This window comes from Schistocerca gregaria, chromosome 9, assembly GCF_023897955.1.
Source record: "Schistocerca gregaria isolate iqSchGreg1 chromosome 9, iqSchGreg1.2, whole genome shotgun sequence".
Classification (NCBI taxonomy): domain Eukaryota; kingdom Metazoa; phylum Arthropoda; class Insecta; order Orthoptera; family Acrididae; genus Schistocerca; species Schistocerca gregaria.
In genome coordinates this window covers 143,019,753-143,046,368 of record NC_064928.1, presented here as the reverse complement: position 1 = coordinate 143,046,368, position 26,616 = coordinate 143,019,753, and the positions used below count along the sequence as shown (strand labels likewise).

Sequence of the window (26,616 nt, the reverse complement as noted above, 5' to 3'; positions counted from 1 at the left end):
ATGGATCGGTCATGACACTTCTCATTGGATGTCGCCTGAGTAAGAAATGTCCACCAGGGATAGTCTAACACTTCTAAAGCTACCCAGGTCGACTGCTAGTGATGTGACTGTGAAGTGGAAACGCGAAGAAACAACCATAGACCAGACAGACCTCATGTACGGACGAAGATAAGTTGATCATTGTGGAGGGGGTAGTTGCAAAAAGAAAAAACCGCACGAAATCAGCGGAAGGAATAACCCGTGAGTCCCAATGTGCTATCAGCAACCCAGCTACTATGGCGAGAATTAGAAACAGTCGGGTACAGATGGCACAGTTCTTCCTCATAAGCCAAATATTACAGTCAGTGCCAATTGTCGCTCGAGGTTCAAATGGCACTATGCGACTTAACTTCTGAGGTCATCAGTCGCCTAGAACTCAGAACTAATTAAACCCAACTAACCTAAGGACATCACACACATCCATGCCCGAGGCAGGATTCGAACCTTCGACCGCAGCGGTCGCTCGGTTCCAGACTGTAGCGCCTAGAACCGCACGGCCACTCCGGCCGGCGACGCTCGAGGTGTGTGGAGAGATTATCTGGAGAAATGATGCACGCTATGGAAATGGGTGATCTAAAGTGCACACAGTACACTGTGGCAATGCGATGGAAGGGTTTTGATATGGCGAGTGGCGGCACAAAGTTACCTGCCGTCGTAGGTAGTGTCAGCATTGGCATACGGAAGAGATTGTGTTACGGTATGGGATTGTTTTTCCTGGTTAGGGACGACTTAGGCCGTGATCCCCTTTTTGTTGCGGACAGAAAAGTTTCATGAAAACAAAACAGCTAAACATAACGCTGTACTGGCGGTTTTTTGCAAGCTAACTCGAAGTCGTTGATTTTAACGAAATATCTGGAAATTAGCCTTTTTCTTCTATAAAAAATTTTATAAATCTGAAGACGATAGTTCACCAGTATCAGTAACTGATAGTTATTGAATGTTGAAATTGCGCTCTTCCTTCTTTTTCCCCGTAGGGTGAATAATCTAAAATACCACCGAAATTGGCGAAGAAATAAAAGCGAATCTGGAAAAAAGTGCCACTGAATCTAGCAAAAATTGACACCGAAACTGGCAAAAAATACGGAATTTGGCAAAAAATGATACCGAATGTGGCAAAAAAAGAACATCCGCATACGGCAAGAAAAAACAGGTGAATGCGTCAAAAAAGAACACCCGAATATGGCAAAAAATAGCAATGAAACAGGAATAATAACGGGGAAAGGCAAAAATTAGCAACGAAATTGGTAATAAATATTTTCGATTTTGGCAAAGAAATACCGAACATTGCAAAAATAGCCGCGAAATTGCTAAAAAAAAAATAACACCGGAGATGACAAAAAAACTGATAAATTAGGTAAAAAACGAAATTGGCAGCACAATTGCACTAAATTTGGCAAAAAGTATCACCGAATGATGCCTTCAGTAAAAAATAACACCGATTTTATCCACAAAATAAAAATATTTTTCCTGTCTCTACTCATTGAGTTAAAGAAACGCAACATGCAGAAGGAGATGAACATATTGTGCAGCATTGTGTATTGCGTACACAGAGTTTCAAGAACCAACTTTAAGCAAGAAACTTTTCTTCAGCCCCGACGTATAGCCCTCGTAGTGGTCAGGAAGACAAGGATGATCGTACCGGTAATTACACTGCACGTATGGGCGTTTGAGCAGTCATTCTTCCCAGGCTGCTAATAACTGCTGCAGTGAGAAGTAACCTCCGCCATGCACTTCACAGTAGTTTACAGATTATAGAATGATTTAGTTTTAGATACCCACGTACATCAGTAAGAAGTTGCGGAGTGTTTGTTTTCTTCGCTTGTTTGTATCGTCTCGGGACGAGATTTCTTTCACAAGTGTCCAGCAGGTAGCAGGAGTGAGCTGCGGTGGCAGCGCCGCCGTCGGCAAGCGGGGAAACTACTTGCTCCAGAACGTCGTTTTGAGGTTATTGTCGCGTGGATCGCCGAGTGGCGAAGATGTGCTCGCGCGTGTGTAGTGTCGAGTGTTCGGTGCCACTGCTTGCCCATGTTCACAGCTGGGCCACCGCCCGTCTGGCGACGCTGCCGCGTTGAGGCAGTCTACATCAGTGTTACTCGTGTGCTGCACATACATAGTTACTTTTCCGGACGCCTGTGAACAGCAGTGTGTGCTAGTGCCAACGGAACCGCCTCGCGCTTGACACGTTTACAAATACGGTCGCATTGGAATACGAGTCGGTTGTGCAAGTTTCCAGTTGTTATGTCAGTCTCTGTACAGGAACTACGTGTCCTCTCAACGAATCCGCGTAGTGAAGTGTGTTAGGACTGTGTGTTGGCTCACTGCGTGGGATCTGCGATTTTTTGTTTGTAAGCCCCCGCACATACCTGTTGTTGACTTTTCGCCCGACAACAAACCGTCTTGGCGCTGCTGCTATTTGGGAAAGCTCGCAGTATTCAAATGCCTCATGAAAAATAAGCTGCTTTGGTATGTTCTTTTGTTTATTATGTACAATGGTAATCTGTTATTAATTTGACAAATGACCGCCCATAAGGAAGTAGACAGCGTAATTGAAATCACAGTTCTGTGAGAGTTTAAAGACAATTATGCCCTATCCAGTTTGAGACAGAATTTTGTCGAATTATCTCGTGGCTATTTTCATCCACGGGTGTTAGCTGAGAAATGTCAAGAACTTTCATAAAGACTCTGTCCTATGATTTAGTTATGTAATACTTACAGTAATTTATTTCACACTGAAAAAATGTTTTTGCTGTTTATCGAGAAGTGGAATATATATATACATAAGCCAGCAGTAAGAATACTGATAAATTCATATTTCTGTTATTTAGTCACATAAAGTACTCAAATTTCGAGAGCCAACAATGGGTGCAAGTTCCTAGTTTGTTTGCGTACTGAACGAAGACATTCATATACTGGTAGCTGACTATAATTTATCAATCGTTTCCGGCAGAGTATGAAACATTTGCCCTATATTTTCACAGTTAAATAAAGCAAACCTAACGTGTTACACGTGATTTGCAATACCTACGACTCTTATTACTTGCAGTACCAATTAATGTTTGGCTTTGGTTTAACTGCTTACTGGTTAGGAGTGTGTACTTGTCGGTGATATTGTGGAGAGTTATGATCATTCTGCCATAATACGTTATAGAAACTACATTGGAAAGGGCATATCCGGGAGGGAGTGGTTGTGGTTAGGACACTGGACGTGTATCCGGGTGGGATAGGATTCGAATCTTTGTCTGGCCTTTTCCATTTTCTAGTGGTTTTCGTACGTCACGCCAGGTGAATGCTGGGATTTGTAGTTTCCACTTACTGTTTATTCCTTTCCTGTCGTCGTCCTGTGTAGGCTAACGCACGATATCGACGAAACTTTATTTGAATCTGACTTCCCACACTGTTCTCGCTAATCCCCGTGAACCCTCCTCATCCGCCTTGCTGTTGACTTAAACTGTGTGGCCTTCTTTAGTGTTTTCATATTCGCGTTTGTTAACGGTATTCATCTTTCGCCTTGTCCGGTGTTACCTTGAACTCCTTTGTCCACATTATTTGCGTCTGCCTGAATGGAAGAGTTCGATTTTTTGTTGCAGTTTTATTTTCATTCAGTCTGTGAATGTGTGTGTAAAATTGGGGTCTTCTTTTCCTGCGTGTCATTTATTGTGTGTTAGTGTGTCTTTGATGGCCGCTTGGTGCAAATTTCTCCTATTTATTGGTCCAAAACGTTCCTAACGATTTTTTTTTAGTATGTGTACTGTTTTACGAAAACAGTGCCAAAGTTTTGCATTGATGAATAGGGATCTTTTGTTCCAGTGATTCCTCGTGAGCATATAATTGTCATGCAGTTTTCTGGTTCTTTCTGGCTTGGAATTTAAGTAAAACCATGATGATTGAATAGTCTGTACTGTCAATTGCAGTGATCGAAGAGATAGAGACGAGGCGTTTTGGATAGTTGGAGAAATGGACCAGCTAAGTAAAAACAATGTATTAGGTTGGTGCATACGTCAGGAGCATGCTCTTTACGGTACAAGTCTGCCAACGCTGGGATAAAGTAGATTCCGCGACTGTAGGACTCGGGTGGTTTTGAGGCGAAGAATTCATCATCTTCGGAGCACATAGTCATCCAGAAAGGAAGTTACTTGAAGATTGTTCGATGTTGTTGTTATTGGCTTCCAAAGACTGGTTTGATACAGCTCTTCATACTACTCTATCCTGTACAAGCCTCGTCATCTCAAAAGTAACGACTGCCATCCACATCCTTCTGAACCTGCCACAGAGAGCGGGAAAGGTAAAAACCTGACGGCACAAGACCGTGTGAAATAGGTGGGTGCGCGGATTAACTTCTCAACTCAACTTCTGTGTAGTGTTTTTGGTCAGTCAGCAGTGATTGTTAATCTTGGGGAAGCTGTTCGTAGCACACCACGCCGTCGCTATTCCACTAAATGCACCTTATTATCCGTCGTGGATTCGCGCACGTATTTGTGCGGCAAGTTGCTGCAGTGTTTTGGCTCAACCATTACTTTCTCTTCGGTATGTTAGCGTAAAGACACCAGTAATTATACAGGACAGGAATGGTCGGTGCTGCTCACGAACCAATTGAAGATGAGAAAGCAGAGACGCACATATTACCGCCCCCCACCCCGATTTTTGTGATTTTGGCTTAGAGCGTGCATTATCCATACACATGATTTAAAAAAACCTTCTCCATTGCATTAAAATGTCGCACGGTGTTGGAATGATCAGTTCCTCACATTTGCCGTTTCTCGAGTAAAATGACGTGAATTAATGCGTTTAAACCATCTTCATCAAACCCCCGAAGGCCATTCTCAATGTGGAAAGTCACTAATGGCAAAACGATTCTCGTTAATACGAGAAATCCATTTTGTTTCCGCGCTCCGTCAAATGGCATTATCCCGAAACGGCACAAATGTTCCTGGCTGTATCTGCGGTTGTCACCCCTCTACTAAACTCGAAGAAAATGTCGGGAATGTTGCGATTTCTCCTTTTGGCACTCCATTTTCCAGCGCACATTCACTATCTTCAAATGACAATATGTAAACTCAAATAGGAACAGTGGACTACGAATAAAAAAAATGGCAATCTATAAATAAACCTATGGCAACTGGAATACTAACACGCGATGCAAAAATGCTACGAACTTGTGCACCAAACTAATTCCAGGGCAGGCGTAGCGTGCCTGTTTGAACTGCCATCCTAGTCAACATTAGCATCACTGACTTTTTAGCAACATTCGTATCCGTAAATCTTCAGTACTGTATTGAATATTACGGTACCGTCGTTTTGCTTTGACCAGTGACATCACTTTACTATTGAAATTATGGTGCCAGACTGACATGTAGCGTAGTCAGAGGACTAGATGCTAGTTTCTTTGCGGTTTGTTAAAACCTTCAGGTGTGTCTAGCCCGAGGACAATGCAAGATTCGAAGCTCATAGCTTGTTTGTGAGTTGGCGAAGCCGTCCTGGCATTGTCAGATTATTAGTGTTTTTGAACCATTTAATAACACCCAAGCTCAAAACATTCCATATTCCGTCAGGGATCACGATGCTTTGACAGTTAAATTAAGCGTGCTTGTATGATGATAGTCGCCATACTAACTGCTAGGGTCAGTGACAAAGCTGGCGGATTGAATTGTAATCTTCAATAGTTCTCAGTTATATAGGTATTTTGCTTTTGAAGTATATGGTAAATATTGTGAGTTTGGAAGAAGCTTGTTGTTATTCGACTGGTCACTATAAGTTGTGTTCTCTCTCTCTCTCTCTCTCTCTCTCTCTCTCTCTCTCTCTCTCCTCCCTCTCCCCCTCCCCCTCTCCTTGTTTTCAATATTATGCCCGTAAATTAAAATAAAAAATTTTTTTCTGTGTCTCCTTGACGACTCTGCAATACACAATTAATTGCTTGGCTGAGGGTTCAGACTACTCTACCGTTCCTCTCTCGAACAACGCGTGGGCAGAAACAAAGTTCTAAGTCATTCCGTACGTGTTCTGCTCTCTCATTTTGTTTTAGTACTGTGATCCTATATTGAGACACAACTGTCGTAAAGGAGTGTGGCTATGATATAAGTTAAATGTTTGACTCTACAGTAGTGAAGAGCGAGCCACAATACATAATTTTTTTCTTTAAAAAAGGAGTTACATTATTGGCTTCAACGAACTACGTCGTCACTTCCAAATTGTAAAACATCAGTTGGAGAATATATTATATATATTCGTTTTCGGAGGAGAAAGTTGGTGATAGAAATTTCTTGAGAAAATCCTGCCGCAACGAAAAACATCTACATCTACATTTATACTCCGCAAGCCACCCAACAGTGTGTGGCGGAGGGCACTTTACGTGCCATTGTCATTACCTCCCTTTTCTGTTCCAGTCGCGTATGGTTCGCGGGAAGAACGACTGTCTGAAAGCCTCCGTGAGCGCTCGAATCTCTCTTAATTTTACATTCGTGATCTCCTCGCGAGGTATAAGTAGGAGGAAGCAATATATTCAATAACTCATCCAGAAACGCACCCTTTCGAAACCTGGCGAGCAAGCTACACCGCGATGCAGAGCCCCTCTCCTGCAGAGTCTGCCACTAGAGTTTGCTAAACATCTCCGTAACGCTATCACGGTTACCAAATAACACTGTGACGAAACGCGCCGCTCTTCTTTGGATCTTCCCTCCTTTGTTGATGGACAACATTTTCTAAGGACTCCCCCAATGAATCTCAACCTGGTACCCGCCTTACCAACAATTAATTTTATATGATCATTCCACTTCAAATCGTTCCGCACTCATACTCCCAGATATTTTACAGAAGTAACTGCTACCAGTGTTTGTTCCGCTATCATATAATCATACAATAAAGGATCCTTCTTTCTATGTATTCGCAATACATTGCATTTGTCTATGTTAAGGGTCAGTTGCCACTCCTTGCACCAAGTGCCTATCCGCTGCAGATCTTCCTGTATTTCGCTGCAATTTTCTAATGGTGCAACTTCTCCGTCTACTACAGCATCAATCGCGAAAAGCCGCATGGAACTTCCGACACGATCTACTTGATCATTTATATATATTGTGAAAAGCAGTGGTCCGTGGCAGACGCTACAGAAGAGGCGTTGCGCATCACTGAGAGGTATATGTTTGAAATTGCAAGAGCGTCTGTTTCTAGAAGTCTGGCAACATATTACTTCCTCCCACATATGTCTCGGGAAACGACCACTACTAGGAAACCGCAGAAATTAGAGCTCGTTGGAGGTTTACAGACACTTGTTCTTCCCGGAGGGGGGGGGGGGGGGGGTAGTGGTACAAGAAGTACACTCCTTCAGATACCGTCAGGTGGCTTCCGTAGTTTAGCTGTAGAATGCCGAATGTGCGTGCGCGTGATTTTTGAGAGAAGGGGGGAGGGAAGACTAACATGTGGACACGCACTTTTTCAGTTTAATAGACGACCTGGAGTGGCTCGCGCCGTATCATTAGTGACGTGTACCGGATGTATACCGCTGGAGAAAATTGTTCTGTCTGAAGTGGACTACCCAGGAAGAAATAAACTGGTTTCCGGCCACGCGGGCAATCATGGGCTCTTAAAGCATTCACTTTACGAGCCAGCAGCTATATCCAGAGGGACTTTGTGGACTAGGATATCGGTTATCACTGACGTTACGTCTCTCTCTGTCACATTAACGATTCAAACCAACATGTCAGTCACACGACTGAAGAAAAAAAAAAAATTCTGTCATTACGCACCATGCAGAATGGAACTGACATTTACAGTTTTCCACTTTTATAGTTAAAATCAAGCAACGATTATAACAGTTGAACTACTTGTTGTATTAGTGTTGCACATGAAGGATTACAGTTAACCTAATTACTCCGAAATTTCCAGTATTAAGGCAATGCGTTGTTGTTGGTTTTTCCATTAGGTCAGATGAAGGGGTGACAAACAGTTTGAAATATTGCATTAACATTTTTTGTTGATATATATATATATATATATATATATATATATATATATATATATATAAAACTTTGAAAACGACAACGAATTCATCAATATGTAAGGTAGGTAAGTTATAGCGTTACACCACTTAGCAAACGTACTTTGTGTGTCTTCATTTTTGTCACGATCTATCAAATTTTTCAGTGTGTAGGGTACAAGAGCGGCTCAGCTCAATAGGTTATGACGATGTGTAATGCCTGGTGTCTAGCACATTGAATTAAGTAATAATATTTACTGGCGTATATCATAGAATGGAAGCTAAAATGTGTGAAATTGTTCTTCACCTCTTTTATGCAATTTTCTGTATGTTAGATCTGAAGATTGCTCGTCAGTGAGCTGAAACTAGCAATCAATAAAGGAATTTCAGCGATATTGAGCAGGAATTGTACCCACACTTTTTAACATAACAGATCGCTTATCAGATTTGACAGTTTCAACAAAAAAAATGCTCATTTCAACACCTTAGGTAATTCTTCTTCACATTCCCTGAGGATAGCAATGCCATCAGTAAATCTTGTTACGGATATCCTGTCACCGTGATTTTGATCCCACTTTTGAACCTTTCTTTCATTTCTATAATTGCTTCTTCGATGTATAGATTAACAGTAGAGACGAAAGGCTGCATGCCAGTCTTATCGGTATTAATCCGAGCATATAGCTCTTGATTCACAAGCTGCGATATGCTCGCAAATAAAGCAGCGACCCGAATATATAATAAATTTCCTTTACTTTGTCTATGGTCACAAACTTTTTGTCATCAGACTACCGGTTTCGGTCTATAAATACAGCAAAATATGGGAAAACATACAGTAGCAGATTGTCTACAGCTTTAAACAATAAAATAGACCACAATGAAAAGTACTACTGACATACATACACATTTGTGTGCTTTAAGTATGAAGAGGCATACCAGTTTCATAATGAACTGCAGCCATTGTGGCATCGTCAAATGTTAATCACCCTGTAACAGCATGCGTTCTCAGAAATAAGTTCACAAAGGTACGTGTATCACATTGGAACAACCGAAATAAAATGTTCAAACGTACCTACGTTCTGTATTTTAGACTAATTTAAAACACCCACCTGTTACCAACTGTTCGTCTAAAATTGTGAGCCATATGTTTGTGACTGTTACAGCGCCGTGTATCACAAAGCGAAAAAAGTGGTCCTATTAAAACATTCATATTTCTTTACGTACTACACGAATATGTAATAAAAAATTGGGTTCCTATTTTTTTTTAAAAACGCAGTTGATATCCGTTTGACCTCTGGCAGCGCCATCTAGTGGGCCAACCAAAGCGCCATCTGATGTCCCCCTTCAAGCTAGACAGGTTTCGTTCTTTGTAGTTTTCCGTTTGACGCTTATTTCGTGAGATATTTAGCCCGATCAGTGGACCACCCTGTATAAATGGAAGTTCCCTGCTCGTCTCGTCTCGTTTTGTATGTTTGAGCCAGTCTCAGGGACTGGTGTACAGATTTCGAAACGATTTTTCAAATTCCCGGGACCGATTTCTTGCAGGTATCGATATCAGGCAAAACTCGTCGAAATTTTAGATTCCAGGGATGGAATATATACATTATTAAGTTTGTACGGAACCTTTACTGTGCTTGTCCTAACCGCACTTGGCCACTTATCTTCTGTTTAAAGCACACAACAACGCACCCATCAAGTTATTTTCGCTATCTCTTAGGACTGAATCTGTGAAGTGGCCATCTGGTTGCCCCCTTAAAGCTAGACGAGTTTCGTTCTTGGTAGTTTTTTCGTTTGATGCTTATTTCGTGAGATATTTATCCGAGTGACTATCAATGGACCATCCTGTGTATGTACAGAGAGGAGATTGATAAAATATTTTTATTCAGTGGTTGCGTGCAGTAATGTTGTTCTATTATGCTTTTATGCAGTTTTCTTCGTGGCGCGTTTGACATGGACTGAGGGATGAAGTATTGCACTTATAAATAAATCTAAAATCGCAATAGTAGAAATAATAGTCAAATGCTGAAAACATTCTCATTTAGATCTGGTTTAGTTTAATGAGTACAGATACTCATATTGTCCTTACTCGTTAGTCCGCAGACTTGCTTCATGCATCTCTTTATGCTACTCTGTCAAGTGCATAGCGACTGAAACCTACATCCTTCTGAATTTGCATACTGTACTGATCTCTTGGTTTCTCTCTACAATTTTTACCCCCCCCCCCTCCCACACACACACACCCTTTCCCCCAATAAATAAACTGGTGATCCCGTGATGTCTCAAAATGTGTCCTGTGAACCAGTCCCTTTTATTACTGAGGTGCCACAAATTTTTTGTCCCCAAGTTACTTGGTCTACCACATAACTTTCAGCATTCTTATGTAGCACAACATTTCAAAAGCTTCTTTTCTCTTCTTGTCTGACTTTTATATCATCCACGTATCGCTTCATACATGGCTACACTCCATACAATACTTAAATCTATATTCGACGTTAGCAGATTTCTCTTCTTCAGAAACGCTTTTCTTGCCAGGGCCGATCTACATCTTTATCCTCTCTACTTCGGCCATCGTCAGTTATTTTGCTGCTCAAATTGCAAAACTCATCTGATACTTTACGTGTCTCAATTCCTAATTTAATTCCCCCATCGTCACCTGATTTAATTCGACTACATTCCGTCATCCTTGTTTTGCTTTTGCTTACATTCATCTTATATCCTCCTTTCAAGGCATTGTCCATTCCCTTCATGTGCTCCTCCAAATCATCTGTGTGACAGAATTATAGTGTCGTCGTCAAATCTCAACGCTTTTATTTATTATCACTTATCTTTAATCTCCGTTCCAAATACACTCCTGGAAATTGAAATAAGAACACCGTGAATTCATTGTCCCAGGAAGGGGAAACTTTATTGACACATTCCTGGGGTCAGATACATCACATGATCACACTGACAGAACCACAGGCACTAGACAAAGGCAACAGAGCATGCACAATGTCGGCACTAGTACAGTGTATATCCACCTTTCGCAGCAATGCAGGCTGCTATTCTCCCATGGAGACGATCGTAGAGATGCTGGATGTAGTCCTGTGGAACGGCTTGCCATGCCATTTCCACCTGGCGCCTCAGTTGGACCAGCGTACGTGCTGGACGTGCAGACCGCGTGAGACGACGCTTCATCCAGTCCCAAACATGCTCAGTGGGGGACAGATCCGGAGATCTTGCTGGCCAGGGTAGTTGACTTACACCTTCTAGAGCACGTTGGGTGGCACGGGATACATGCAGACGTGCATTGTCCTGTTGGAACAGCAAGTTCCCTTGCCGGTCTAGGAATGGTAGAACGATGGGTTCGATGACGGTTTGGATGTACCGTGCACTATTCAGTGTCCCCTCGGCGATCACCAGAGGTGTACGGCCAGTGTAGGAGATCGCTCCCCACACCATGATGCCGGGTGTTGGCCCTGTGTGCCTCGGGCGTATGCAGTCCTGATTGTGGCGCTCACCTTCACGGCGCCAAACACGCATACGACCATCATTGGCACCAAGGCAGAAGCGACTCTCATCGCTGAAGACGACACGTCTCCATTCGTCCCTCCATTCACGCCTGTCGCGACACCACTGGCTGCACGATGTTGGGGCGTGAGCGGAAGACGGCCTAACGGTGTGGGGGACCGTAGCCCAGCTTCATGGAGACGGTTGCGAATGGTCCTCGCCGATACCCCAGGAGCAACAGTGTCCCTAATTTGCTGGGAAGTGGCGGTGCGGTCCCCTACGGCACTGCGTAGGATCCTACGGTCTTGGCGTGCATCCGTGCGTCGCTGCGGTCCGGTCCCAGGTCGACGGGCACGTGCACCTTCCGCCGACCACTGGCGACAACATCGATGTACAGTGGAGACCTCACGCCCCACGTGTTGAGCAATTCGGCGGTACGTCCACCCGGCCTCCCGCATGCCCACTATACGCCCTCGCTCAAAGTCCGTCAACTGCACATACAGTTCACGTCCACGCTGTCGCGGCATGCTACCAGTGTTAAAGACTGCGATGGAGCTCCGTATGCCACGGCAAACTGGCTGACACTGACGGCGGCGGTGCATAAATGCTGCGCAGCTAGCGCCATTCGACGGCCAACACCGCGGTTCCTGGTGTGTCCGCTGTGCCGTGCGTGTGATCATTGCTTGTACAGCCCTCTCGCAGTGTCCGGAGCAAGCATGGTGGGTCTGACACACCGGTGTCAATGTGTTCCTTTTTCCATTTCCAGGAGTGTATTTCTTCTGGTTTACCTTACTGCCTGCCCAGTGTATAGATTAACATTGGAAATTCTCCATACGGAGTGGATTTAAGTAGGTAACGAGATTTAAGTAGCCAAGTGACGTTTTTATAGTCTTTACAACGTGGCGACGCGTTGACAGCTTTCTGAATACATCTTAGGGAAGTAGACATCCGATAAAGGATACGCGAGCCCCTCCGTCACGCCAGTAAAGTAGCTCCGGTCGGCCGTATCTGCTTTACCAAGGACAGAGATCGATCGCTGTTCTCCCTTCCCTCGGCGGCGCCGGGCTCATGAGGATGGCAGAAGAAGGGAGTGCAGGAGAAAGTTCCGCACCCCCAGGGATGGGCCAGACTGCGATGAGAAATATTTGCCGAGAGCCCCGCGCCGTAGCGCCGTAGTCGGAGCGCGCCACGGACGGATACTTTCTGCGGGGAAGGCAACAGCCCGGAAAACAAAAAAACGTTCCGCCCAGCCAGTGTTCCAACAGCGGGAGGGAGCGCGGGCAAGCAGAGCTGTTTCACACTGAGGCGTCGCGTTCATTGTGATAATGGTAACTACGATCATTGTTAGAATAACAATTACAAAGTTGTTCCGGGCCGGCTGCTCGTCGCTTTTAAACACATCTTCATATACACCAAATTTGACGACGCAAATAACATTTGCATGATGTGTCAGTGCGAAATAACATAGTTCAATGAAACTTGAACTAGAGATGGAAAGAACTTATACAGTATAGGACAAAAGGTAATTGAAAGAAATGCGCAGTGTCACAAATATAAATGACACTTTCATTGAAAGATAATAAGGGAAGGGAATGAGATCCCGATGTTATTCAATCTGTATATTGAGCAAGCTGTAAAAGAAACAAAAGAAGAATTCGTAGTAGGTATTAAAATCCATGGAGAAGAAATAAAAACTTTGAGGTTCGCCTATGGCATTGTAATTCTGTCAGAGACAGCAAAGGACTTGCAAGAGCAGTTGAACGGAATGGATGAGGATATAAGATGAACACCAACAAAAGCAAAACGAGGATAATGGAATGTAGCCGAATTAAGTCGGGTGACGCTGAGGGAATTAGATTAGAAAATGAGACACTTAAAGTAGTAAAGGAGTTTTGCTATTTGGGGAGCAAAGTAACCAATGATGATCGAAGTAGAGAGGATATAAAATGTAAACTGGCAATAGCAAGGAAAGCGTTTCTGAAGAAGAGAAATTTATCATCGACTATAAATTTAAGTGTCAGAAAGTCGTTTCTGAAAGTATTTGTGTGGAATGTAGCCATCCATATATGGAAGCGAAACATGGACGATAAATCGTTTAGACCAGAAGAGAATAGAAGCTTTCGAAATGTGGTGCTACAGAAGAATGCTGAGGATTAGATGAATAGATGACATAACTAATGAGGTATTGAATAGAATTGGGGAGAAGAGTAGTTTGTGGCACAATTTGACAAGAAGAAGGGATCGGTTGGTAGGACATGTTCTGAGGCATCGATGGATCACCAACTTAGTATTGGAGGGCAGCGTGGAGGGTAAAAATCGTAGAGGGAGACCGAGAGATGAATACACTAAACAGATTCAGAAGGATGTAGGCAGGTTGCAGTGGGTACTGGGAGATGAAGCTTGTGCAGGATAGAATAGCATGGAGAGGGGCATCAAACCAGTTTCAGGACTGAAGACAACAACAACAACAATTATTACAGTGGCGTCACCATTATTTATGATGTTCCCTGGGCGTCACAAAAGGCGAGGCATGGTTCTTAATAGTGTATGTGATAACCACACAACGGTGGTAAGGAGTTTTTGTGTAAGGGCGTTCCATCTACATTGATACTGCGGAGGGTACACTGTACCACTAATAGTCATTTCCTTTCCAGTTCCACTCGCAAATCGAGGGAAAAACGATTGTCTACAGGGTGAAAAGTAGTTAAACAGACAAACTCTGGGAGGTTGTAGGGGACATCAAAATAAATATTTTCCCTAATGTCACTTTTTCCTATGTGGATTATTTAAACCAGTGGAGGTCGTATTACGATCTTCAGTTGTAGGCAACTGCTGTCCACCAGCGTAGTAGTGCATTGTCTCTGTTTACTAATGGAGCGATACACCTGGAGTGAGTACACTGATATGGTTGCTGCGTACTACGTAGCGCACCACAACGGACGAGCTGCACAGCGGGTTTACCAATAATAATATCCTAATCGCCGTATCCCGCATCATACGACCTTTGCTGCTGTGTACCAACGTCTGCGTGCGACCGGGTCATTTAGCAGATTACCTGGACACGGGCGCCGTCGCACGGTAAGAACGCTGCAGCTTGAGGAAGCTGTCTTGCAGCATGTGGAGCGGGATCCTTCAGTCAGCACTCGTGCAATTTCACGTAACATGGGGCGAATGTAAGAACAGTCCTTCGAGAGCAATTGTTACGTCCATTTCACTTACAGCGTGTCCACAACCTGGAACCAGTTGATTATCCACCCAGAGCACAGTTTTCGCAGTGGTTCCTGGGACACCGTGAAATGCATCCTACATTTCCATCCTCTGTGCTGTTAACCGATGAAGCAACGCTCGGGCGTGATGGAGTCTTCAGCATGCACAATTCGCATGTTTGGAGTGAGGATAACACTATGCCACAGTTACTAGCGCTCATAAAGTGCGGTTCTTCGTTAATGTGCTGGTCGGTGTTGTTGGGGGCCGTATTTGCTACCTAGGCCATTAAATGGCAGCCACTATTACAATTTTCTCGCCAGAGCATTGCCAGAATTGCTGGAGCACGTCCCGCTCCCTACAAGACAACGCCTGTGGTTCCAACATGACGGGGCGCTGCACATTTCGGTCGTCGTGTGCGTCGATTCCTGGACGGACGGTTCCCAGAAACGTGGGCTGGCAGAGGTGGTCCTGTACCATGGCCTGCTCGATCCACAGATGGATTGTGTGGGGAGAGATGCGCAACCTTGTTTACGCAAGTCCTGTTGCATCAGAAGAGGATCTGGTTGCCCGGAAAGGAGCAGCAGCAGGAACAATTCAGGATACCCCTGGAGTTTTTGCCCGTGTCAGACAGAACATGATCAGACGGTGTAACCTTTATTTACGTGTCAGTGGAGACATTTTTGAAAATCTACTATTATTGGAATTGGGTTGTGTTAATGTGTTGTCTCTTGGTCACAAAAAATGGAAAACTGTTCGTTGGTTTAATTAATTCGGCACCAGAGAAATCTTCCTCTCTCTGTTTAAATACTCGTCGTAGGTAAAAATGACATTAGGGAAAAATATTTGTTTTGATGTCCCCTGCAGCCTCACCAAGTTTGTCGGTTTAAATACTTTGCACCCTGTATATGCCTCCGTATGAGCCCTAATTTCTCGTATCTTCGTGCTCCTTATGCACAATATATATTGGCGGCAGTAGAATCGATCGCCACTCAACTTCAAATGCCGGTTCTCCAAATTTCTCACCAATGTTCCTCGTAAAGATCGCCGCCATACCTCCAGGGATTACCATTTGAGTTCCCCAAGCGTCTCCGTTACACTCATGTGTTATTCGAACTTACCGGTAACAAATCTAGCAGCCCTCCTGTGAATTGCCATGATGTCCTCCCTCAATCCGACCTGATACGGATTCCAAACAGTCGAGCAGTACTCAAGAACAGGTCGCACCATCGTCCTACATGCGTTCTCCTGCCTTGTTGTTGTTATTGTTGTTCTGGTCTTCAGTCCTGAGACAGGTTTGAAGCAGCTCTCCATGCTACTCATCCTGTGCAAGCTTCTTCATCTGCCAGTACCTACTGCAACCTACATCCTTCCGAATCTGCTTAGTGTATTCATCTCTTGGTCTCCCTCTGCGATTTTTACCCTTCACCCTTCATGCCTCAGGAACATGTCCTACCAACCGATCCCTTCTTCTAGTCAAGTTGTGCCACAAGCTCCTCTTCTCCCCAATTCTATTCAACAACTCATTAGTTATGTGATCTGCCCATCTAATCTTCAGCATTCTTCTGTAGCACCACATTTCTAAAGCTTCTGTTCTCTTCTTGTCCAAACTATTTATCGTCCACTTTTCACTTCCATACGTGGCTACACTCCATACAAATACTTCCAGAAACGACTTCCTGACACTTAAATCTATACTCGGTGTTAACAAATGCCTCTTCTTCAGAAACTCTTTCCTTGCCATTGCCAGTCTACATTTTATATCCTCTCTACTTCGACCATCATCAGTTATTTTGATCTCCAAATAGCAAAAGTCCTTTACTACTCTAAGTGTCCCATTTCCTAATCTAATTCCCTCAGCATCACCGCGTTTAATTCGACTACATTCCATTATCCTCGTTTTGCTTTTGTTGATTTCATCTTATACCCGCCTTTCAACACACTGTCCATTCCGTTCAACTTCTTCCAAGTCCTCTGCTGTCTCTGACAGAATTACAATGTAATCGGTGAACCTCAAGGTTTTTATTTCTTCTCCATGGATTTTAATACCTACTCCGAATTTTTCTTTTATTTCTTTCACTGCATGCTCAATATACAGACTGAATAGCATCGGAGAGGCTACAACCGTGTCTCACTTCCTTCCCAACCACTACTTCCCTTTCTCCTGCCTATGTGAACCAATTTCCTTAAAATTCAACCAGTAAACCAATGTTGACCATTTGATTCCCCTACCACGGTTCTCACGTCTTCGTTCCATTTCATATTGCGTTGCAGCGTTACGCCCAGACATATAAGCGTCTTGACAGTGTCAAGTAGGGCACTAATGCTAATGTATCCCAACATTACGGGTTTGACCTGTCCACTCATTCGCATTAACTGACAGTTTTCCACATTTCAGACCATCTGCCTGTTATCACACTAACTGGAAATTTTGTCTAAGTTGTCTTATATCTTCCTATAGTAGGTCAACTTCGACACCTTACTGCAGACCAAGGACATGTCCGAAACAACAGACACCATATCCATATCAGTATATAGTTCTGGCAATACCGGCCATGACCTTCTTCTGTGCGGATGCACACATATTACCCGACGGCTCAATCCCGTCTCCAGCTATCCTGATTTAGGTTTTCCGTGATTTCCCTAAATCGTTTCAGGCAAATGCTGGGATGGTTCCTTTGAAAGGGCACGGCCGATTTCCTTCCTAACCCTTCCCTAACCTGAGCTTTCGCTCCGTCTCTAATGACCTCGTTGTCGACGGGACGTTAAACACTAACCACCACCACATAGTACCCGAACTCTTACGGGACTCGTCCACGAGTAATGAGTTTTTTGGGTAGGGACACTACGAATTTAGTGTATGGACATATGTGAGAATGAGGGCCGTGCTCGAAGTAGTCCATGCTGTCACACTATCCTCTGTGCCATCGGTGGCTCAGATGGATAGAGCGTCTGCCATGTAAGCAGGAGATCCCGGGTTCGATTCCCTGTCGGGGCACACATTTTCACACGTCCCCGTTGATACATATCAACGCCCGTCAGCGTCTGAAGGTATTAATATATAATTCTAATTCCGTTCTAGACAGCGGCAGGTCATCATATGAGCATATCAAACTTCTAGTTATAAAAGCCTAGATCTTACTTCACCTCATGATGCTGTTGGTTTGTCGGACGACTTTATTTAGCGGTAAAATAGGGCACAGGTTGATCTTCGTGCCATAACAAGAGCCCACAGTACTCTTGATGTTATGTGAGTTACTCCTGCTGCATTTGTACTGTGCTCAATAAATGCCATACACATAGCTTGCCCGTATTAAACATCCGCCAAAACAACCATTTCAGTTTTCACTGCTTCGCATTTCTGAAACAGACTTTTTATTTCCACACCGGCGAATACGCACAACCAACACTAACCGTCTCCTCGCGACTCCGAACTGCTACTTCTTTTTTGCACGCTCGCCACGCCCAGCGATAATGCATTTACAATTCATCACACTCTTTGACACTAGGCCAGCGTGTCTACTTACAAGATGTTAACATTACATGCGCGTTCTCTTTCTTAAATAACAAATAGCATTTGCAACTTGACAACATATTTGCAAGAATACTATTCAGCACAATTAATAAAACAAACTTCGTAAAACACGCAGAAACTGTATGAACATCCACAGAGATGTTGTGTTATAATACTGGGTTCTATTATTTAAGAAGTGCTGGAGTCACATATCTGTGAACTTGTTCCATATGCTCGTACCTTCACTGACAGCCTGTAATGAGGCACCGCGCTTGACAATAGCTGGACATGCTACAACACGTCTCTCGCAAGCATCCCTTACGTGCTCAATGAGATTTAAGTTGGGGGAACGGGTAGGCCAGTCCATTCGGCGAATATCCTCCCGTTCTAAGTGCTCTTCAACTCTTCAACCCTTCAACCTGCACTGTTCAATGTGGTTGCACATTGTCATCCATTAGCATGAAGTCGAGGTTGAATGGCCCCCAGTAAGGACGCATATGGGGAAGGAGCACAGTGTCATAATAATCCCAGGCGGTGAGCGTACGGTGTTAGAGATTTAGAGGTTGGTATTCCCTTGCAGCGTTATGTCTCTCCACACCATAACACCTACACAAGCAAGACGATCATGATCGACAAGTTCGTAAGTGCATTACGTACTCTCACACGGCACCCAGGATCGTCATCTTGTTCGAAAATGCTTTTCTTGCTATTTTCATTTTATATCCTCTCTACTTTGGCCATTGTGGTTTATTTTGATAACCAAATAAGCTCATGAAGTACTTTTAGCGTCTCATTTTCTGATTCGGTCAGCGCCACCTGATGTAATTCGACTACATTCCGTTAGCTCTGTTCTTCTTTTGTTCATGTTCATTTTATAACGTCCTTCAAGACACGATGCAATCCTCTCAGCTGCTCTCCCAACCTCCTTGCCGTCTCTGACAGGATTACAATGCCATCAGCAAACCAGAAAGTTTTTATTTCTTCACCCTGAACTATAACGCCTTTACCAAATTTCTCCTTGGTTTCCTTCACAACTTCTTCATTGTACAGATTGAATGACAGCACGGATAGGCTAGAATCTTGTCTCATTCCTTAGTCCGCTAATGGTGCCTTTTCGTGTTCTTCTATTATAACTGCTGTCCGGTTTCTTTAAAAGTTGCAAGTGACCTTTCGCTACATGTATTCGCCATCTTCAGAAGTTATTAATTGCTTGGAAGTAATCGTGGTAATTAAGTAAAAAAATAATTAGTGACTTCAGGGAAAATTGAATTAAAAAGAAGGCTCTGGGTATCTAAATTAAGTCTCAAAAAGTTTCTCTCTTCTAAGCCTAGTCATAATGCGCACAAAAAGTTAAATTGGTGCGATATTCAACTCTCAGAAGGGCTTCCTTAGAGTCAAGTAGTAAATTTATGGCAGTTAGAGAACAGAAGAGGCTAGGAAGCTAATTGAGCTGTCAAAAAGTTCATCTCGTCAAGGTATTTGGTTTTTTGAATGGCTTCTTTCGTTTCAAGTATTAAAATTCATGACATTTCGAGAACAAAGGATGCTAGCAAAATAATAGTGTGTCAAAGAAGTCACGCTTTCTGAACAAAACATGAAAATAAAAAACTGAAAAATTGTCATGTTTTTTGAACTGATTCGTCGTAATAAATAGAGAAACATTTGATGCACCTTTGAATGATCGTATACGATGTGTGTTAAATGTTTCTCTAATGTGTTCTGGTTCTTACTTTTAGACAAATCAGTTTACAAAATATTCAATCACTTTTCTTTTAACGCTTCACGAGCCATTGTGTGAATTTCGGGAGAGATCTGTACTCGCCTGAAATTTGCCAAACATAGCTGGCACGCAGCTAAAGGAGGTCCGATAGGTCAGGACTCAAACTTAAGCCGTGACCCTGCCTTTAGATTAAGGGCGATTTAGCAGCACCTACCTATGTATTTAGGACAAACCGCAACACATTCAAAAACCACGCTCGGTAATTACGTATTCTCTCGCTCGCTACAAGCAAACAATTAGTCCTACAGAAAAAATGAACCCGATTTTTTTACAGAAAATTCATGTCGTTCGATTTTGTTCTGGGATAAATTTTCGCTGCCACAATCTTCGAAATAGTCGAGAAAAACGTATATGAAGGTCATTTTTATACATTTTTCTTGAATAATTCGAAAACTACGGTCTCTAGCGAAATCATATCGCCTTACAAGATTGAACTAATCACAAACAAGTCCTGTTCAGTTTTTTTCTGTAGGTCTAATAGTTGGCGCATAGCGAGCGAGAGAGTGTGAGCGTGGGGTTGATATGAGATTCTGTTATTCTGCGCAACGGATTAATCTGAGATGTACCCTTTACCCTGTGGCTCCTGCAAGATGCAATTTCCACCCCCACATTACTACAGAGGTCAGACAGACACTCCTAACGTTCTAGAGAGACATGCCTGAAAAACTTTCAGCAATAAATATCTTCTTGAGTCGTCCGCTGTAAGGAAATGACACAAAAATTCGCAAAATTTCTTACGTAACTAGTGGGGTACTTGGGTACTGGAGTAGTGCTAGTTAGTGTGAGAAAAACATGAAACGAAAGAAAATTATTATTTATTTTGCAAAAATTCTGAGAAATCACACTGGCACTTTTAGTTATGAATTGAACAAGTTATATCCTGGTTCTTTTCGGAATGTCAAGTTACCTCTCAAGGATAGGATTCGCTAATGAAATTTCTATACAAAGTTTAAGATGGTTGTCGACTTGGCAGAATGGCTGAGAGGCGCGCCTACTCAACTTGAATAATTATCCTTTAGAATGTTGCTAGGTACGGTCGAGGTTGTCGCGTGGGAAATGCAGTGAAGTGCACTGATGTGGGAGGAATATGGGGGCTCGCAATAGCTGTAGCGCACAATACCGTAAGCTGCGATGACTGCTGTCTGCGCCGCTCGCTGCTGAAAATAATAACTCTCGTTCTATCTGGATTGACCTTCGCCAATCAGACTCTCCCTACGCCTTGATGAAGTTAAGGATTCCTATTCGCCCCTAGTCTAACTATTGGCTTGGTACACTGGTGAGATAACCACCGCAATGCCACTCAAAAATTCGCTCGCAGGCGTTTAACTATAACTCACACCGCACAGTAAGTGTGTCGGCCAACACAGTGAACAACGCTTAATCGCAAGCACTCGATATGGAGTCGCACTTCGATTCGCTCTCGACAGAGGTGCTCTCCCAGTGAAGTACTGAGGAGAGACTTGTTCCTCGCTCCAAGAGCGACAACGGAACTGCGCATTTCCACGCCAGACGTGAAGGGGTATATCTTTCGGTCTCTTCCATTACTTCTTCTGCTCAAGGCGTCAGAAATATCGTCTGTCAGTCAGCATTGCTCTTCTAAAACGGGAGAATGACGTTTAGTTTAAGGCGACCAAACCGGAAATCTGTAGTATCGGCGTTAGGCGTTTGCTGTCTCTCTGTGAAAATCTCTGAAACTGCGTGCTATGTTTGTAAAGAATGCGTAGGCTGGGCGCTCCCACACAATGTAGCGGAATTTGCTTTTAAGCCGAACACGGGGTCGTTCCTCCTTTCCCTCGGGCGAACGCTGTCCCGTTGTGCGGTTTGCGTCTCCCGAACTAAAAGCTCCTGTGGGCGTCGTGTCTGGAATGTGTGTGTGTACGCCAGCCTCGAGTATTTCAACCACGGTGCGCACTTGTGATTTATTAATTATTTGCATATCGTTTACATTAATTCATACAACATTTACTTTATCTTATCGAGCCTGGGTTAGAATGAAGCGTCTTGATGTGCGGAATATGATTGTGAGGGCGGAATATGTAAGCAGTGAAGGTCAGGAGACCACGACGTCTTACAAGAGTAGGAAAATCTTGTGTGTGTATTTTAGGGCGTTGCGGGCTGCATAAAACCGACAGTTAGGGGCAGCTGAAGCACAGTGAGCATCCGAGCTGGCGCCCGTACGAGTTGAGCTGGTGCAGCAACTGACGTGTAGGCTGCGCGGCTCATCTTTAATTGCCCGTTCCCAATTACTGACCGCGAGCTGGCGGCGGACGTTGTAGTTTCCGCTCTGGTAACACTCCAGAGCCGGTCAAAATAACAAGGGAATGAAGCTGTCCCAGTTAACAGCCCATGTAGAGCGTGCAACTCGCACTCAGATCACGTACTCGTCGCTCTTCACTTCTGCCGCGGTGCTGCTGTTTATGCTGAACGATTGGATTTAATTGCGATAATCGCAACCACCAGTTCCCGAGCACTACAGTCCACTAATAATATCAGTTCTGCTAATTTAGCTGGGGCGAAGTGACCAAAATAGAAGCCTAACGTGAATATCCAGACTGTTGTGATTCAGCCAGTACAACAGGCATAATGGGGCCCCAAAATACGCGATCTGTTAGAGATTTTGGTCCAAATTCGTACTGCCTTCCTGAGTGGCCGAGCGGTTCTAGGCGCTACAGTCTGGAACCGCGCGACCGCTACGGTCGCATGTTCGAATCCTGCCTCGGGCATGGATGTGTGTCTGATCCTTAGGTTAGTTAGGTTTAAGTGGTTCTAAGTTCTAGGGGACTGATGACCTCAGAAATTAAGTCCCATAGTGCTCAGAGCCAAATTCGTACTATGAGTTCCGCAGCTCCGGACATGAAACAGTTCCAAGTAATCCACATTATTTCCAAGAGAAAGTTCTCAGCGACTGTATCAAGCATTAAATAAAAACTGCACTAAAAGGTAGACTTTCACGGTCGGAAATGTCATGTCCATTAAAATTATATGGGCTGTTATGCCGTGGTCGGTTGATGAATTCTGTGTCAATTCCCAACGTTTCGTACCCGTCTGCGGAGGACATCTTGAAGGGGGTCTGTAGCTCGATGGAAAGTCCAACGCACCCATTGGCTCGCTGCAGACCCTCTTGAAGATGTCCTCCGCAGACGGGGACGAAACGTTGGGAATTGACACAGAATTCATCTACCGATCACGGTATAACAGCCCGGATAATTATAATAGACAAAAACTGCACTGCACTACACAACACTGTAATGGAGAATGGTGCTACCGAGAGGATCGGAAAGTATTGTGATCAGTTTATCTATGAGATCGTTTCAATTTAGGTTATTTGTAATTCTAATTTCAAGTATTTAGTTGAATTTACAGCCTTCAGTGACTTATAGCGTAGTCGAAATTTAATGGATTTCTTTTAGTACTTACGTGAATAACTTAACATTTATTCAGGGTCAATTGCAACTTTTCGCACTATACAGATATCTTATCTAAATCATTTTGCAATTCGTTTTGATCATGTCATGACTTTACATGACGGTAAATGACAACATCATATGCAAACAACCTAAGAGGGCTACTAAGATTGCCTCCTATATCGTTAATATAGATCTGGAGCAATAGAGGGCCTATAACACTTCCTTGGGGAATGCCCGATATCATTTCTGTTTTACGCGATGACTTCCCGTCTATTGCTACGAACTGTGGTCTTTCTGACAAGGATGTTGTCGTGTAACAACTCTCGTCACAGGCCGTGCATTATGAACCGGTGCTCGATCGTGTTGAAAGGTGCAATCTACAACCCCGAATTGCTTTTCAAGAGTGGCAAGCAAGAAGGTGCTTAAAACATCAGTGTAGGCCGGTGCTGTGATAGTGCCACGCAAAACAACAAGGGGTGCAAGGCCCCTCCATGAAAAACATGACCACACGATGACAGCACCGCCTCCGAATTTTACTGTTGCCACTACACACGCTGGCAGATGACATTCACCGGGCATACGCCGTACCCACACCCTGCCATCGGATCGCAACATTGTTTGCCGTGATTCGTCACACCACACAACGTCTTTCCACTCTTCAGTCGTCCAATGTTTACTCTCCTTAGACCAACCGAGGTGTCGTTTGGCATTTACCAGCGTGATATGTGGCTTATGAGCAGCCGCTCGACCATGAAATCCAAATTTTCTCACCTCCCGCGTATCTGTCACAGTACTTGCATTGAATCCTGATGCAGTTTGGAGTTCCTGTGTGATGGTGTGGATAGATGTCTGCCTATTACTCATTACGACCCTCTTCCACTGTCAGCGGTCTCGTCAGTCAAAAGACGAGTTCGGCATGTACACTTTTGTGCTGTACGTGTCCCTTCACGTTTCCCCTTAACTATCACACCGGAAACAGTGTACCTAGGGCTTTTAGGAGTGTGGAAATCTCGCGTACGGACGTATGACACAAGTGACACCCAATCACCTGATCACGTTCGAAGTCCGTGAGTTCCGCGGAGCGCCCCATTCCTCTCACGATGTCTAATGACTACTGAGGTCGCTGATATGGAGTACATGGCAGTGGGTGGCAGCACAGTGCACCTAATATGAAAAACGTATGTTTTTTGGGGTGTTCGGATAGTGTACAAAGGTAAGTATGTGGTGCAGTGAAATTTTGTTGAATGAGTATTTTTGTGCCTAGCGTTATGTTTATTAATGCTACTATCGTGTTAACACTACGGCTGACAGAGACATTCGCGAACGGAGGTGGGTGAACAGTGCCTCTTACATATCGAGAGGCAGAGAGAAGGTTGCGACACGTTCAGTTGTCTGTCTGTGCCCTGCTGCTAGCTGCATGTCACACGCTTGAGCTGCTCTCGCCATAGGCTTGGCAACGTTGGGGAGTTCCTCTCGTAACGAGTCAGCTGCTGCTGCTTCCGACGATTCTTTTCAGAAATGTTCGGTGCTGCCTGTCTGCTCACCAGACACTTGCCCGTGTGACACTCAGTGTCTCTGAGTTGGTCGCGAATAACGACCATTACGCTATCAAGTGGTGCAACAAAAGACGACAGTGGACACCAAAATTTCGTGGCACACCCGACAGCCCACTGAACACAACACAACACAACACAACACGTTAGGGAGGGTGGGGGGGGGGAGTGAGGGACGCTTGCTGTTGTCTTGTGCGGCACACGGAAAACAAAACACTTAATTTTTTGAAGGACATCATCTTTACGCCAGTGACTATTGCACTAGTGGAATTTCGGCCTTAGGCATTATCAAGTGCTGATATTACGGCTTTAAGCCATGCCAACGTAATGTAAGCTGACACATTTGTATGTCGTTGTCAATACTGTGAAATACACTGGTGACGCTGTTACACTGTGCAAACACACGTATTCAAACATCGTAAAACCAACATAATCCGTAAGTTATGTTGTTTTACGATGTTTGAATACGTGTGCTCGCACTGTGTAAGAACGTCACGAGTGTACTGAACAGCACTGACAACGACATACGAATGTGTCAGCTTACATTACGTTGGCATGGCTTAAAGCCGTAATATCAGCACTTGATAACGGCCTAAGGCCGAAATTGCAATAGTGTCATAAAAACTTATAACAGTCACTAACATGATGATGATGATGATGATGATGATGATGATGATCTTCAAAAAATGTTTTATGGCTGTGAAGCCCAGCTACAACAGCATTAAAACTCTTAATGCTTCTCATTACGAATTTTTTTGTTCTGAAAAAAAAGCTTTAAAATATTTTCTTTGTATGAAAATATAAAAAATATGCATAAAATGCAAAAACATTTTGGCACCGATAACCAATTGCATCACGTCCCGAAGTCTTCCTACACTGGCAGCAGGAAAAACTGGTAGTGAGATCAGAGCAGGGTAGGGTACATCGAACCGGGCGAAATGTTTTCCAAGTAAATACAGGTCTGAAATGCACCGATGTTCAGCTGCGGCCGTGAAACTACAGCCAATCGGTGACGAGCTTCGGAATTCTATTCTGTAAGAGAACTTGTTTGGGTGTGTCGAGCAGTGCGACCTTGTCCGACTAAGCTGCTGCTGTTTGTTGCGCTTCGCCATACTTATGAAATTTGTAGCTATATCGGCGGCAGGAAACGCCAAGCGTTCGCAGTAAAAAGAAAAGAAAGATCTGAGAAAAACCTCTTTCAAATTTCCCTGTCTACATCTACATACATACATACATACATACATACTCGGCAGTCGACCGTACGGCGCATTGTGGAGGGGGAGGAAACGACTTTCTATATGCCTCGGTATAAGCACTCATTTCTCGTATCTTAATTTCGTTGTCCTTACGCACAGTGTACAAAGATGGAAAGAATACTTCTCAGAACTGTTGAATCGCCCAGACCAAGATGAGATATTACCTGCAAACACTACGGAGGAAAGGAAAGATGAAGAAGAATGGGAAGTTAGTGAAGAAGCCGTGAAGATCGCAATCAAAGGACTGAAAAAGAACGAAGCCCCAGGGGAGGACAGAATAACATCAGAATTAATCAACGAGGGAGACGAGAGCTTACACTTATATATAAACTGATCCAATTTATATGGGAGGAGGAGACACTGCCAGAAGAATGGAAAACGCCCAATATACAAGAAGGGAAGCAATATGGA

The 26,616-nt window shown here is 43.8% G+C and overlaps 1 protein-coding gene across 9 annotated transcripts in view; it reads left to right on the top strand.

Annotated features, from left to right (window-relative positions):
- Window positions 1-26,616, top strand: part of LOC126292084 (protein sprint) — a 438,713-nt gene that overhangs the window by 182,810 nt on the left and 229,287 nt on the right. For 3 of the 9 annotated variants that reach the window (XM_049985899.1, XM_049985898.1, XM_049985893.1), the window contains exon 1: window positions 2,000-2,502. The exons of 4 other annotated variants lie outside the window; for them this stretch is intronic. Coding sequence is in view for 2 of the 5 variants with exons in the window: in XM_049985901.1 (XP_049841858.1) it covers window positions 2,483-2,502 (20 nt within the window). In the remaining 3 variants the exon portion in view is untranslated. Of the gene's footprint in view, window positions 1-1,983; window positions 2,503-26,616 lie in introns of those variants that run through there. 2 more of the 9 variants (XM_049985901.1, XM_049985897.1) reach the window with 2 other exon arrangements.